At 35.1% G+C, this 15,924-nt stretch overlaps 1 protein-coding gene and 1 long non-coding RNA gene across 23 annotated transcripts in view; one reads left to right on the top strand and one right to left on the bottom strand.

The window, feature by feature from the left end:
* LOC106004974 overlaps window positions 1–15,924 on the top strand; it is a 41,871-nt gene that overhangs the window by 9,834 nt on the left and 16,113 nt on the right. Inside the window, exons 2-3 of the long non-coding RNA XR_001178099.2 lie at window positions 11,782–11,888; window positions 12,505–12,557. This is a non-coding gene — a long non-coding RNA (uncharacterized LOC106004974). The remainder of the gene's footprint in view (window positions 1–11,781; window positions 11,889–12,504; window positions 12,558–15,924) is intronic.
* The window catches only part of BAZ2B (bromodomain adjacent to zinc finger domain 2B), a 316,560-nt gene continuing 301,281 nt past the window's right edge, over window positions 646–15,924 (bottom strand). For 21 of the 22 annotated variants that reach the window (XM_045066575.1, XM_045066584.1, XM_045066581.1 and 18 more), the window contains 4 exons: window positions 13,811–13,957; window positions 5,917–6,182; window positions 5,511–5,654; window positions 646–2,118 (listed from right to left, as the gene is read on the bottom strand). In XM_045066575.1, coding sequence (XP_044922510.1) covers window positions 1,965–2,118; window positions 5,511–5,654; window positions 5,917–6,182; window positions 13,811–13,957 — 711 coding nt within the window. In that variant the 3' untranslated portion in view covers window positions 646–1,964. Of the gene's footprint in view, window positions 2,119–5,510; window positions 5,655–5,916; window positions 6,183–13,810; window positions 13,958–15,924 lie in introns of those variants that run through there. The other variant, XM_045066597.1, reaches the window with a different exon arrangement.

Raw genomic sequence — 15,924 nt, 5'->3', positions numbered from 1 at the left:
AACTGACATATTTACATAATAACAGCTGATTTCCCTATCAGTCTCCACAAACAATCTCGAAATTTTGGAAAATACTTGGTGGCTTCAAAGCATTTTAAAGTTAGGAATATTTTCTTCAAAACTTTTCTATTCTCACTTCAACTGTTAAAAGCCATTCTTTAAGGACATCATCTCAGGACCACTTCTCCACAAGGCTGTAAGCTCCACGAAGGGCCTGTGCCTGTTTTGTTCACCAGTGATTCCTCAGAGCCCAGCAAGGCATCAAATCATATTTCATGAAGACTTGAACTTGTAGCTCACGACTTACCAGACAAATTTATATGATCAATTTTTCTTATTGACTACTGACAATTGGTTACATGTCTACCAACTGAGACATTTCTCATATCAGAACAAGACTTTTAAAATGTATTCTAATATTTCCATATTGAAAATGTGAAAACAACAAAATGTGGTCCAGAGAGGCTAAGGCGCTAATGAAAGGCACAAAACTTGACTTAAAACCGCCCTCCTCCGCCCAGCCCAATGTTCGTTGAACTACACAGTCTGCTGCTCCTCCTTTAGGATTTTGTAAAAATCAAATTTAAATTAACTATCTTTTTGAAAAGAATATATATTCAGGTTCATTAAGAAAAACTAAAAAACTAGTTTGTAAAAGTCTTTTATTGTATCCGTGCCACACATAGTAGTGAAAAATAACACTCCTAAAAAAAAGAATGCTACCTTTTCCACAACATTTGATTTTAAATAAAACTTCAAGTACTCTTACATAGGTACAAAAAAAATTCTGATCTATTTGCCTCCAACAGGCCACCACAACACACAGTAGATAAAACACAGTGGTTACAAATGTTTTTTAAATTTATTTCTGAGGCAAGGCAAATGGGAAGGAAATGTTTCTATGAAAAAATACTGTGTGTGTAGGAAATTGTCACAATTTTATTCCACATGGATACAAATGATTATACTTTAATTTAGGCCCTGGTGGCTTAAAATTATATAACAAAATAGAAAAATGGAAAACTAATATCCCCTACACCCTGTTTCAAAGGCAGGCACTACCAAGATCAAGGAGACGCCACAGTGTTGGTAGAGGATAATTACTGTACAAGCTGTATAGCTATAATTACCTTCAGACTAAAATAAAATGCTACAGTCCTTCTAAGGCATAAACAATAATGTCTCCAAACAATATATACACATAATACATATTTAAAACAAGACTTAATATAAACAATAATGAACAGTATATACATGTCAATTCTTCTTCACTGTCTTGAAATACAATTTAACTACACAAGTGATGCAGCAACATATATATATATATATACTTATATATATATAAATGTACTTGTAACTCTACAGTAAAGTTTATTTTTGGTGCTTTTAGAGCACATCAGTGTAAACAGTTTAACTTGGCTTTGTTTTATATTTTAAAACATTCCTTGTTGTATTTTCAAGATTTAAAGCAATTTTCTAGTTCTTCCTTTTCACAGAAAACGAAGATTCTGGATGTGGTTTAATCATAAATAATTCATAAAATTAAATACATTCACTAAAAAATAAACTACAAAGTAAAAAAATGAAAAATAGATATTTATTGAGAGGGAAAGGAGAACCATTTCCCACATTAGAGCTCTGGTGTTGAATATTCAGTGCGATTTGATATATTTTAATTGCTATTGCACTATAACACCCTTTCCTTTGAAAATTCTTTGGGTGTGCTTCCCTGTTCTACCTAAATTAGCTGATAAATCACACAAACCAATAACCAAGGGCCTTGGTTGTTGTAGGAGTGAAGCCTTTAAAAATGGTATCATTCTTCTGATACTTTTTTTTTGTGATACTTATTTTAAGGAAAAAAAAGTCATTATGTATGTGCCTTGCACATTTATGTAAATACAGTTCACATTGCTGGTCTCATTTGTCCTTGTTTAAAAGGAAAAAAAAAGATTATTATAACTTCAGCTCACTTTGAAAATATCTGTCCACTTTTTTTCAAAATACTTCCTCATACTGTGGCCAGCTCTGCCTATATCAGAATCATCTTCATTAAATGTTTCACAGTTGTCAAAAACAAGCCTGACATCTACAGCAAAGGTTTCAAGGTTTGGATATCTGAAAGAAAACACATGATTTAGAGGTTGTTTTTATAGGGTGGCTTTGTTTTAAAAACGAACGAAGAGGTAATAAAAGGTAAAATGAAAAATAAAACTGAAAGAAAAAAGATTAAGATAACTACATTTAAACTGATATAAAACATTATACTCTCTTACAGACGAACAGTAAAAAAAATTGCATGTTTCTGAACCATGGCAGTATTTTAAAAGATTAAATGGAAAAAACACATCTCTCTGATGATCAAGATATATTTCAACTAGCATTTTCCCCAAACCCAGTTTCCTGTTGTGTACCTAGTGTACTGTCCCAGGACTCATTCCACCTGGCTGGTTTATTAGTTCCTCTGACCAGTTGTGGTACCCTATCATCCACATTCGAAACTATTTAGTTATAGTGGAAATAATGGAAATGCTTTTTGTCCACCAAAAATGTTACACGTGTCCTGTAGCTTCTACATACATCCCAGGATATACTGCTATATTAATTCCTACCCATTTCCCATTTCTGGTCTTCTCTCTTCACATGTGCTCCTACACTCAAGCATTGGAGCATGAGAATCCAAAACCGGCCCAAAAGAAAAAAAACAAAAACCCTCTATCCCTTTATCAGAGACAACATTATGAAAACCTGCCTTTCTATAAAAAGCACAGTGGCTTCAGTGCTTTTTTGGTGGGATAAGCCCAATCTTTGTCTGTAAAAACAGAGCAAAGAGAACAGAACTGTGAATGAATCTGCCTAAAGTCATTGGTAAAAGAGGAGTGGTTTCTTTCAAGCCAACCTAAGTGAAAACAATACATTTTGAAAGAGAGCTTTTAGAAATTTAAATTATTTTTTAATTAACTCTAATGTATGGTAAGCTAACTACTAAAATAATTTATGTATTAGAAATACCCTTGAAGTACACACTGAAACTCTGAGCCTTGGTAAAAGTGGAATTACTTCCTTGATGGGATACCTTGAATAGTCTTCCACTCCTCACTTCCTTCTCCTATGTGCAGTAATAAAATAACATTTCTCTATCTGTAATGAGCTCACAGAATTAATTCAGACCTTAGGTAACTTCACCCATTTTCCTGTTCTTCTGGGAATTATCATTTTTTAATGAGGGGAAATTCACATAACATAAAGTTACCCATTTTAAGGTGGACAATTCAGTGCCGTCTAGTGCATTCACAACATTTATTATTACCACCTCTATCTACTTGCAAAACATTGCCATTGCCCCAAAAGGAAACCCTATATCCATTAAGGAATTGCTTCTCATTCTTCCCTCTCCCATCCCTGGCAACCACTAATTGGTCTTTCTCTATGGATTTGTCTGTTTGATATAAATGGAATCATACAGCATGTATGGGAATAAATTTTATAAAGTATTTATTTATTTATCTATAAGATTTTATTTATTTATTTATTTATTTATTTGACAGAGATGACAAGTAGGCAGAGAGGCAGGCAGAGAGAAGGGGTGGGGAAGCAGGCTCCCTGCTGAGCAGAGAGCCTGATGTGCCGCTGGATCCCAGGACTCTGGGATGATGACCTGAGCTGAAGGCAGAGGCTTAACCCACTGAGCCACCCAGGTGCCCCTATAAAATATTTAAAAGTTACTTTGATAAATATTTATCTCTTTAGACTGGCCCTTACTATAAGAAAAAGTTAATGATTAATGCGAGGGAGACCAGAATCCAGGACAGAATTCTAGGTGAGATTCTAGGTGAAACAAACGCCATTCCCACAGTTGATGGAACCCAGAAAGATTCATTAAAGCAACTACTTCTTCCCCTCTATTTGATAAATTCTAGTTTAAACATTTGAAATACTGTTTGTGAGTTCTGGTTCTAGCTTATTAGTTTGGGTTAAATCAAAGAACTTGAAGTTAGAGGAGCTTGAATCTACTAAATTTTGCTTCCCACAGAGCAGACGTCACAAAAAGATTAAAGAGAACTGCTTCCCTCTCTCTGCTTGCCTCTGCTTTGACTTCCTTCATTCACCAGGACTCATTCTCAAAATGGAACAACAATGTTTGGTAATGTCTAAGCTCTGTGTTCATGTTTATTTTGGGGATTTTGAGGTTTAGGTTCATCCTCCAGCTAGGAGCTAGAGACATATGTAAAGCCTTTCTGTGAAAGTCTTTGTCCTGGCCATGTTGATTATAAAGTCCATTATGCTATCCACCTAAACATCTTATGTTTTGATAGAAAAAGCAAAAGAACTAATTCATATCTAGACAGGAGCTACTGCTTTTTGGATTACATTAGAATCAATAGTTTTAATGGTTTTAAATGTTTTCGAATTTGGGCAGGTCCCTTCTGCAATTTTTTAAAAAACAAAACAAAACAGACATAATCTTTTGAAACATGTGAGACGGACACTGATCGTTATGAGTTAAGTTCTACTCAACGCTTAGAAACTGAATGTAAATAAAGGAGCACAGTGATTTTCACCAAAAGAACATCCAGGAGGAACTAGATAACATACTGCATTATAAGGTAATTACAATAACAACAGTAACAATGTAATTAAAATCTCTTTTATAGATATTCTTTCAATGCAAAGTTCCTTTGTTCTCCGTATTTTTTTGTCACTTGGCCTGAAGTTATGGTCAGAGATCACATTAAGCTAAGCCAGTAATAAGGAGGAAGATGAGCTTCTTCCTAGAAGAGAACACATATTGCTCGCAGCACATAGCCATTCCCATGTGGAAAGCTTTTGTGTGAGCTTATTTTGTAAGCGAATGGTCTCATTTTGGGGGCTCCAAAATGGGCTACTGTTCAGAACCAAGTAAACTCCATTAACAGCTGCTATTCTGAGTTTAATTTTACCTAACAAATATCAGTAATTGTGGCCAGGAAGTCACTTTGGTCTTCAGGTAGGATCACGAAGAGGATATGGTAGATAGGAGAAAATAATAGTTTCCTTCCACACTTAATACATACATTTTTAGGATTCTCCAGCAACCCATAAAACTTTTAACTTTTAATATTTAAAAAATTAAATTTTAATTTAACATTTCCAATGACCTTTATCTCTATATTGTAATGACCTGAAAAAATTACAGTCAATTTTTGTTAAATCCATGTGATATACAATATAAGCTCCAGCTTATGTTATTTACTTACTTTGGGAGGCTTCCCTCTTATTTTTCTTTACCTCTCAGGCTGGGTTTGGTGGCCTTCCAATGTCAAAGGCAACTTTATCATACTGCTTTTTAATTGTTTAAACAATTTTAATGGACTTGTCTTCCATACTAGTCTATCTTAGCTAAACACAAAAGTACACACACATACCCTCTCCAAAGGCAGGTCCTTTAATTAATATATTTTTGGCTCACTAGAAGAGTACCCAGCACATATTAGGCATTCAATAATACTGAAGTGAAATTATTTACTTACTGTCCACTACTTAATTTCTCTCTAATTGTGGAAAAATCCATAGGCTTCTTAATAACTTTCTTATAACCAGGAACAAGTTTCAAGTTTACAGGAAGTAGAAAAGGCCATGCATCTTCATGAGTTTCCATTTCAGTAAGGATCATACTTTAAAAAAAAAAAAAAGTGTTTGAAATCAGTATCTGTGTTTTAGAATTACCTATTTTTACTAAAAACTTAATTTTTATAATCTTTCAGGTAAAAACAGTACAAGTTAATTGATTTAAAAAGATGAATTCATTTATTTATACTATAGACTTCACATTTTCCTATTTATATAAATTGTCAAAAAGTTACCTTTAATATAGTAGAAAGTTTCTAAACAAATAAAATGTTATAAATATATTGCACATGCAAACTGAAATAATACCTGCAAAGAGCTAGGTCTTTGGAGTCATCTCTTTTAGGTTTCTTAACAGAAGTAGAACTTTCCTGTTTTGACAAGTTAACAGAAGTGTTTTCCTCCATTTTTCTTTTTTTCAGGTCTTTGCTTCCTCTTTTTAGTGAACTATTTGTAGATGCAGAGTCTTCATCTTCAGTATCCCCTGTTAAAGTTACTTTCTTGCCTTTTTTTGACTCATTAGTCTTTTTTCCTTTGACGTGAAGTTTTTTGATTTTTAGAGTTTGACCACTTGCCTTAATTAAAAAAAAAAAAAGGAAATGAGGTATAGGAAGATAACCATCTACAGACTTCCTATTATTCTAAATTATGAAAGTCTGATAGGACAAACAAAAAGAATACTATCTCTCATCTAGAAGTTTACTAATTTAATTTTTTTTTAATTTATTCATTTGACACAGAGAGAGAGATCACAAGTAGGCAGAGAGGCAGGCAGAGAGAGAGAGGGAAGCAGGCTCCCTGCTGAGCAGAGAGCCCGATGCGGGGCTCGATCCCAGGACCCAGAGCTGAAAGCAGAGGCTTAACCCACTGAGCCACCCAGGTGCCCCTCCTAATTTAATTTTTAAGAGAGATTAATTTGTTCTCCCACAACATAAGGTTAAAATCTAATAAAGCATGAAAATCTATCTTAAGAATTCCTAAAACTTGAAGACGCTGATCTCATGGTAATCCATCTTCAATACTACAGAATTTAGCAGTATCCTTTTAGTCACTAACCAAATGAGTTTAAAGGTACAAAAGGACTATCTTTTAGAACACAATTAAGAACAAAATTGAAAATAAACAAAAAATACAGAGCTTATTAATAAGACAATTGAAGAGGTAATTAAAAAACTGTCAAACATGAAAAATAGATCACAAAGTGTCAAATAAAGAAAAAAATCCTTTTTAAATGATTAAATCCACTGGATAAAGGAAAAAAACATTTGCTATAAAAAGAGTTCCACTAAATTGTGGTTCCCAGGTATGAACAAAGCAATGGTGAAAAATCAGTGAAAGATTTTTCAATAAAGACATATTTAAAGGATATGAATTCTAGCTATGGCTCTGTCGGTAAGTAGCTATGGATTTCATACAAAAATATCTGTGAGGTCCTATCTTATGTGTAAAATAAGAAAACTAAGCTGCACAACTGGTAAGTTCAGTCTAGCTCTAAAGTTACATGAAACAAACAAACAAACAAACAAACAACAAACACCTCAATGTAGCCTTACTCAAGGTAACTACAACTTGTAGTCAGCGCACTGAAATAACAATGAGCCCTCCTCCCCCATTCAGAAATCGGGAAATAAGTCTGTACTTTGAGAGTTGAATGTTATAATAAATATAATAGATCACAGAAGAGAGATAAGCATTTCCAGAATAGTGCTAACCCTCTTTTAAAAAATTTTTCTTCTTGGGGCAGCTGGGTAGTGCAGTCAATTAAGCACCAGACTCTTTTTCAGCTAGTGTGGTGGTCTCCGGGTTGTGAGATTGAGCCCTGCCACTGGCTCCATGCTCTGTACTGAGCCTGCAGGCACAGCGTGGAGTCGGCCTAAGACTCTCTCTGCCCTTTCCCCTATGTATGCGTGCCTGTGTTGCTCTCTTTCTAAAGTAAATAAAACCATCTTTAAAAAAATTATTTCTTCTCTTACGCAGAATGTTAAAAAAATCAGACTGCAGTATCAGATATTCAGTCCAACCACAATCTAAAGTTGGCTGTATTTTTTTTTAATTTTTCATTTTTTATTAACATACAATGTATTATTAGCCCTAGGGGTATAGGTCTGTGAATCGTCAGGCTTACACACTTCATAGCACTCACCATAGCACATACCTTCCCCAATGTCCATAACCCAACCACTCTCTCCCTACCCCCCTTCCCCCCTGACAACCCTCAGTTTGTTTTGTGAGATTAAGAGTCTCTTATGGTTTGTCTCCCTCCCAATCCCATCCTGTTTCATTTTTTCCTTCCCCACCCCCCAAATTCCCTACGTTGCCTCTCAAATTCCTCATATCAGGGAGATCATATGATAACTGTCTTTCTCTGATTGACTTATTCCCCTCAGCACAATACCCTCTAGTTCCATCCACATTGTTGCAAATGGCAAGATTTCATTTCTTTTGATGGCTGCATAGTATTCACTATATATATATATATATATATATATATATATATATATATATATGGATAAAGAAGATGCGGTATATATATATACCGCATCTGTTGATGGACATCCAGGTTCTTTCCATAGTTTGGCTATTGTAGACATTGCTGCTATAAACACTCGGGTGCATGTGCCCCTTTGGATCACGATGTTTGTATCTTTAGGGTAAATACCCAATAATGTGGTATTTGGAGGAATATGGAGGAACCTCCATACTGTTTTCCAGAGTGGTTGCACCAGCTTGCATTCCTACCAACAGTGTAGGAGGGTTCCCCCTTCTCCGCATCCTCGCTAGCATCTGTCATTTCCTGACTTGTTAATGTTAGCCATTTTGACTGGTATGAGATATCTCATTGTGGTTTTGATTTGTATTTCCCTGATTAAAGCTGGCTGTATCCTTGAAATAAATTTGGCTGAAAACATTTCTTTGGAGTATTTCATAATTTCTTTGAGGATTTCATGAACTTTTCTGGTAATATTTTTAAATAATTGCCCATAAGCAATTAAAATTATTATTATTTTTTTTAATTGGGAGGCTAAACATATAGTTAAGGAGGTATTTTAATTGCCTGAAATAATAAGGCAAACTGTAAATCTAATACCTTCCCTATATCATATCAAAGATCACTCCCCCTTGTCACTAACTAAAATAATTAAAATGTTTTACTAAGTCTCTTTTCCATTTAGTTTATTAATTTTTATTCACTAATATCTGATACTCTGAATTTTCATATTATACTAAACTTCTATCACTCTGAAGTCATAGAAAAAGAAAAAAAGAGAATGCTTAATATAATGAGGAAAAACTCCATTTAATGAAGACTAAATTAGATTGAATAATTATATTACTTAAGAAGAATAAAATTTCAGGGGTGCCTGGATCACGACGGCTCAGTGGGTTAAAGTCTCTGCCTTCAGCTCAGGTCATGATCCCGGGGTCTGCTCTGTGGAGAGCCTGCTTCCTTCTCTCTCTGCCTGCCTCTCTGCCTACTTGTGATCTCTGTCTGTCAAGTAAATAAATAAAATCTTTAAAAAAAAAAAAGAATAAAATTTCATGAATAAGAGGCCAAAACTTCTATTCCTTATGTGAACTAAATTATTACTTGGGATCATTTTCTAACAAACTTACAAGAACAACAGAAAACATGAAATTTAAATTACAGAATCAAAAGAACTTTTAGTGTTTCAAAAAAACACTGAAGTTTATATACTAAATAATGTTTATCAGCTTGTCTCATTACACTGTATACATACTCATACTGGTTTTTTTTTTAAAGATTTTATTTATTTATTTGACAGAGAGAAATCACAAGTAGATGGAGAGGCAGGCAGAGAGAGAGAGAGAGAAGGAAGCAGGCTCCCCGCTGAGCAGAGAGCCCGATGCGGGCCTCGATCCCATGACCCTGAGATCATGACCCGAGCCGAAGGCAGCGGCTTAACCCACTGAGCCACCCAGGCGCCCACATACTGTTTTTTTAAAGACTTTATTTTTTAAGTAATCTCTACGTCCACTGTAGGGCTCGAACTCACAAACCCAAGATCAAAAGTCACATGCTCCACTGACTGAGCCAGCCAGACGCCCCCACATTCACATACTTGTAAAAGCAAGCTTTTTTTTTTTTTTTTTTTTTTTAAGATTTTACCTATTTATCTGAGAGAAAGGGAGAGAAGGAGAGAGAGAAAAAACACAAACAGGGACTAGGGATAGAGGGAGAGAAAGAGAGACTGAAGCAGACTCCCTGCCAAGCTAAATGTGGGGCTTGATTGCAGCACCTAGAGATCATGACCAGAACTGAAGGCAGATGCTTAACTGCTTAACCGAATGAGCTACCCAGGCACCCCCAAATGCAAGTTTTTATACAGTTACTCTGTTGCCTGATTTACTTTGTTCTGGCACAAGAGAAACCCCAATCCCTATCCTTCTTCTCTATCCTCTTATAACCAAAATTCTAAAAGGATCTTCAGTATGTCTAAAGCAGGACCAGCAGATAACACATACAAGGGCACATTTCTGTTGTTTATATATTTATATACCAGAAGTTTGTGACTTGGTGGCTTACAGGCTGTGATCCCACAGAATGTGTTGCTGTTTGGCTCATATAATACTTGTAAAAAGTCTTGAGTTTTTTGCCAACACTAAACATTTGGGAGGATATGCATAAAAATCCATAATCTTGAAATACTGGTAGATCCTGGAATGTCGGGCCCACATGTTTACATGACAACACCTGGCTGGAGTTGAGTAATGACTGTTATATTGTAATTCAGGCATAACTTTCCTATTTGTCACAGACCCAACTCTTTTGTGTTATTTGCCTGGCTTTTATAGGTATTGGAGTTTGAAACCTCACGTGCATGTGTCTATGAGGATATATAAATATGTGTATGTGTAGATATATATATATCTAGACATATACATATGTCTTTTTGAGTCTATTGTCCAGTGAGATATATATAAAAACAAATACATCTATAAATTTAATAAATATAGATGTAATAAAGTATATGTATATATAATGGCATGCACATACATATACACAGAGTAAAAATACTTACAATGATATATGCATAAATGGCCATTTGAGAGCAATATAGTATACATACTTATAAAAACTGAATTAACTGAAAAGACAGTTTAAAAACATTACCTCTAAATGTTTAATATTTGTTTATTGCTATAAGAAACAAAACGCCTAATTCACTACATTTAAAAACCAGAGAGCAGAGGCTTAGAAATCTGCACTACATAAAGCACTTGGATTAGATCATAGATCATACATCTCCTAGTCCACTCCTTGAAAGACAGATAGCCAAAATTCTATTTTAAGCAAATTTACTGAAAATAAAACCTCCTATAGTCTACCAGACTGAATTTTTTAGTAATTAACAAAGCATTAGAGGAAATTTCTATAACTTGATAGTTAAGGAGCTTAAAGATAATTTACGTACAACCCGTGAAAATTATTACTGAATTAGATATGACAAAATAATCAAATAATGAAAATTAAAAAGTGATTATTAGTGAATATAATGCCATGTGGGACCCTCTGCTATTTTACAAAATACAAATAGATTATAGAAATAAAAATTATAAAATATATTATAAATATAAACAAAATATAATAAAGTATTAATATATACATGTTGCAGAATTTTGAAGTCATAAAAATTCTCACACACATGACCATATTTAATCTTCAAAAATCTCTACAATTTAGGGGCACCTGGTGACTCAGTTGGTTGAGCGTCCAACTCTTCGTTTCAGCTCAGGTCATGATCTCAGGCTCATAGGACTGAGCCCTTAGTTGGGCTCCGTGCTTTGCCAGGAGCCTGCTGAGATTTTTTCCCTCCTCTCTTGGCCCTTCCTCTTCTTGCATGCACACGAGTGCCCTCTCGCTAATAAATAAATAAAATCTTTTTTTAAAAAAAATGATTTTATTTATTTATTTATTTGACAGGTACAGATCACAAGTAGGCAGAGAGGCAGGCAGAGAAGGAGAGAGAGGAGGAAGCAGGCTCCCTGCTGAGCAGAAAGCCCAATGTGGGGCTTGATCCCAGGACCCTGAGATCATGACTGGAGCCGAAGGCAGAGGCTTTAACCCACTGAGCCACCCTGGCGCCCCTAAATAAATAAAATCTTAAAAACAAACAAACAACCTAGGAATTAAATACTATCTCATTTTTACAGATAACCCTGAAGCTAAGGAAGCTGCTCCAATGTTCAGAGATCAGGGAGTTAAGAAAAATCAGCAAAGGGACTGAAAAAGGGCAAAGGCAGGAAGATAAGACAACCAGGTAAGTATGATATCCTAGAAGACAAGTGGAAACAGGGTTTCAGGGAGAGGAAGTGTTCCACTCTATCAAATATACCTAATAGGTTAGATGAGGCCTAAGTACTGATCACTGAATTAAGCAATGTGGAAGTCATTTGTGGTCACAATAAGGGCAATTTTGGAGAATCCATGGAGGTGAAAATCTGACTGGAGTAAGTTCAAGAGTGATTTGGAGGAGAAAAATCAGAGAACTAGAACAGAAAACTTCCCACGAGTTCTTCTCTAAAGGGAAGGGAAGAAAGGGGGAGGTGAATCAATGAAGAGGTGAGCCCAGAAGAGGGTTTTTGTTTATTTAGTTCTCTCAAGATGGAAGGAGTAGGAGCATGTTAGTGGGCTGATGAGAAGAACCCAGGGGGGAAGGAAACACAGATGGTGCAGAAAAGAGAACTCTTGGAATCACACTCCTAAGAAGGTGAGAGGGGTGGGTTCTGACGCATAAGTCTGGGAGCTGAGTTTGTAAGAGCCACTAGCAGTTCATAGGAGGGAAGGTCGAGTATGTGAGCACAGACACAGGAAGGATGGTGTATGTGGTGGCAAATTTGTATAATATTTTCTTCTGGTGCCTTCTATTATCACAGGGAAATGGGAGTAAGGTCATCGGCTGAGAATAAGGATGGAGACAGAGTTGGAGGTAAGTTATCAGGACCATAAAAGACCATCTTAATGCCTCAGATTTAAAGGGCTGGCTATTTTCTCCAACCACATTCAGATATAAAAGTATAGATGCTGGGAAGTCAAGAGTTGGATTAATCAGAATGATGGTTTTCCCAAGTGAGAGAGAGGCAAAGGGGATAAAGGTGAATGCAAGGATTATGACAATGAAATGTTGACACATTACAAGCAAGGTTAGAGAAAAGAGAGGACATGCAAGGCGAGAGGGACAGTGAGAAAGTCTTCAGATAAAGGGACTAGAGTTCAAAGAATTGTTGGAGTTAGAGTGTGAAAGGGGGTAGACCAAAAGAAAAGAGAGAGTGAATAGATGGATGTTTAGAATTTAGTTCATGGAGACATGGCAGTTACTGGTAATAATTAATGGAAGTTATTGGCCAAGAGATTAAACATGGAAGGGAGTGACTAACTTAGGGAACACCTAACAAAGACTCTGGCCCTCAACACATGCTGATCCTTTCACACTTCTTACTCCTTACTTTCTAATGCTATGATCATATTGCTTCTCTTTAATCAATCATTATGAGTTTCCACAGGTTTCTCATTTAAAAGTGACCAGAAAGTGACTTAAAATACATACAATTATTACCATTTGTCTAGCAGTTTAATTCCTAGGTATATACCCAAGATGAGTGAAAACATTTATTCATACAAAAACTTATGTATGAATGTTTCTCAGCAGCATTATTCATAATACCCAAAATATGGAAACAACTCAAATGTCTATCAATGGAAGAATGGATAAACAAAATATGTTACATTGAAAGAATGGAATATCATTTGACTATAAAAAGGAAGGACTAATACATGCTAGAACATGAATGAACCCAGAAATATTGTGCTAGGTGAAAGAGGTCTAACACAGAAGGCAGCATATTGTAAAAAGGCAGCATATTGTATGATATGATTTATATATAACAACTGGAATAGGTAAATCCATTGAGACAGAAAGAAGACTAATGGTTGTCAGAGGCTAAGGGGAGACGGGGAATGGGGAATGATAGATAATGGTACAAAGACTCTCTGTAGGGGTCATGAAAAATTTGTTGTGTAATTTAATAGTGGTGATGGTTGTACAACTTGGAAAACCACTGAGTTGTACACTTTAAAAAGGGGATTTTTATTGCCTGTGAATTACATCTCTTAAAAAAAATTCCCATATAGCTCTGCATTTTGAGCTGGCAATTAGAAAGTTTAGTGTTAGCTCAGTCTCACCTTAGCGATGCAAGCCGGACAAAACCAGTCCCCATCTGGAATAGTGGTGATTTTGGGTCTATGGCAGTATGTGTGACAGCCTTTGTCACAGCCGTCGCAAAGGAGAAGCAGCTCTTCATTATCTCCCTTTCGACAGATCTGGCAGTACTATAATATAGGAGAAATCATTTAAAATTAGCTCGCTGCTGTGAAGACTAGTTACTGGGATATTAAACACACCGTAATTCATTTATATTAGTAACAAACATTCCGCTTGCTAACAAATATACAGTAGCCGTACACATCTATGTATCTCTCATTACACAGATATGGACCACATGACGGGGTGAGCAGTTCAATTGGGGAAAATGCACATTTCAGGTAGACTGCAAAGAACAAAGCTAGAGGTTGAATGCCTGCACACACTTCAGAAGCATGTACACATTAACATATGAAATCATTAACGTGACATTAGAGCACATAAAGCAATGAGTAGCTTTAATACACGGTGTTTTAATTTTTTAAAGCATTTCATCTTTTGCTTATCTTAGCATCCTCATGATATCCTGAGAAAGAAATAAGTAAGAGTTAGAGTAATTTTTAAGATCAAAATTAGGAAACTTGTGTTAGTATCAAAATTATATATAACAGTAAAAAGATGACACTATATTTTGGCTAAATTATCCATCTACTTTTTGAGACTGATTTAAAAAAAAGTGTCCAAACCAAAAAAACTTTTTAGAATTCAACCTAAATAAAACAAGTGTCACAAGTGCAGAAAATGAATCCTACAAAATGATTTCGAAGGAGAAAAAAACTGGTAATAATAAATTAAATCAAAGAATTTAGTCATAACTGATTTTGTAGAGCTAAAAATAAAATTATTTCTTCTCTGTGAAAGATTTTCTAATACCATTAAGAACTTTAAAATCTGTAAGGAGATTCCCCTCCCCCCATGCATACATACTCTGCATAACCAGTTTCACAAAAGGAAAGAAGCAAAGTTAGAAAAGAAAAACTTTGAAGAAAGCTTTAAAAAATGGTCGATACTAACCCTGTGTTGACATTTAGCTTATACTGTCACAGTAGAAAATGACTTGTAATCAATATTTTGAAAAAGCAAAACATTTAAACTGTAAACCACTTACACTAATTGAAAGTTATATATTTAGACACTTAAAAACAAAATAGCTTAACTTTTCAAACTTAATTGTTAAAACTTTCAATACAACATTAAATCTTAATCTGGGAAAGTCTAAAATAGTCTTATATAACTCAATATGTACATCAATGGCAGCTTAAAAATCTTATCAAAATGGCAGATACACACTATTCAGCTTAAGTATCTATCAAGTGTATGTAATATACATAATACTAAAACTGTTGTGTGTACTAAGAGCAAAAGCAGCAGAGTCTGCCATTCTAACAGTAAGTATTTTCTTTTTATTTTTTTTAAAGATTTTATTTATTTGACAGAGAGAGATCACAAGTAGGCAGAGAGGCAGGCAGAGAGAAAGGAGGAAGCAGGCTCCCAGCTGAGCAGAGAGCCTGATGCGGGGCTCGATCCTAGGACCCTGGGATCATGGCGCCCCTAACAGTAAGTATTTTCTGATCCTTCCTAATACCACATCACTAAGTACTTTAACATGGTATTATTTCTCCAAATTTAAGTTATATCTTTATAACTTCAATTGTAAAAATATTGAGAAATAACATTTAGAAGGTTATAATTAAATCCCTGCCAATAAAAGTTAAAATTAGTTTCATGAGCAGTAAATAAATTCTACTTTTTATAACAGATAACTAGAATTACTACAAAGTCTCTCTGACATCTCACATTTATGATTTAAAAGTAAAATTCTTTTCTGATACTTATTAAAAAAGGGTATTAAAAAAGGGTGACAGGTATCAAGCTTATAACACTTTCAAAGAGTCACAGCAATAGCTTGTAACATGTTAGAGCAAGTGTAGAGCATAAAACAGTGGATATTGCCTATGTTTAACATTAACAACAAAATAAAGCATGCTGTGGGCAGAGAATTATCAGGAGGCAAATTAAGACAGCTTTTTCTGTCCATGATAAGCCTGGTCTCTGGCAAAGAGGGTATTTCTAAAGGCATTGAATACTTTAACAT

This window comes from Mustela putorius, unplaced genomic scaffold, assembly GCF_011764305.1.
Source record: "Mustela putorius furo isolate JIRA1106 unplaced genomic scaffold, ASM1176430v1.1 tig00003869_pilon_pilon_pilon, whole genome shotgun sequence".
Lineage (NCBI taxonomy): Eukaryota > Metazoa > Chordata > Mammalia > Carnivora > Mustelidae > Mustela > Mustela putorius.
The sequence above is the reverse complement of the archived record's forward strand: the minus strand, read 5'-3'. Positions and strand labels throughout refer to the sequence as shown.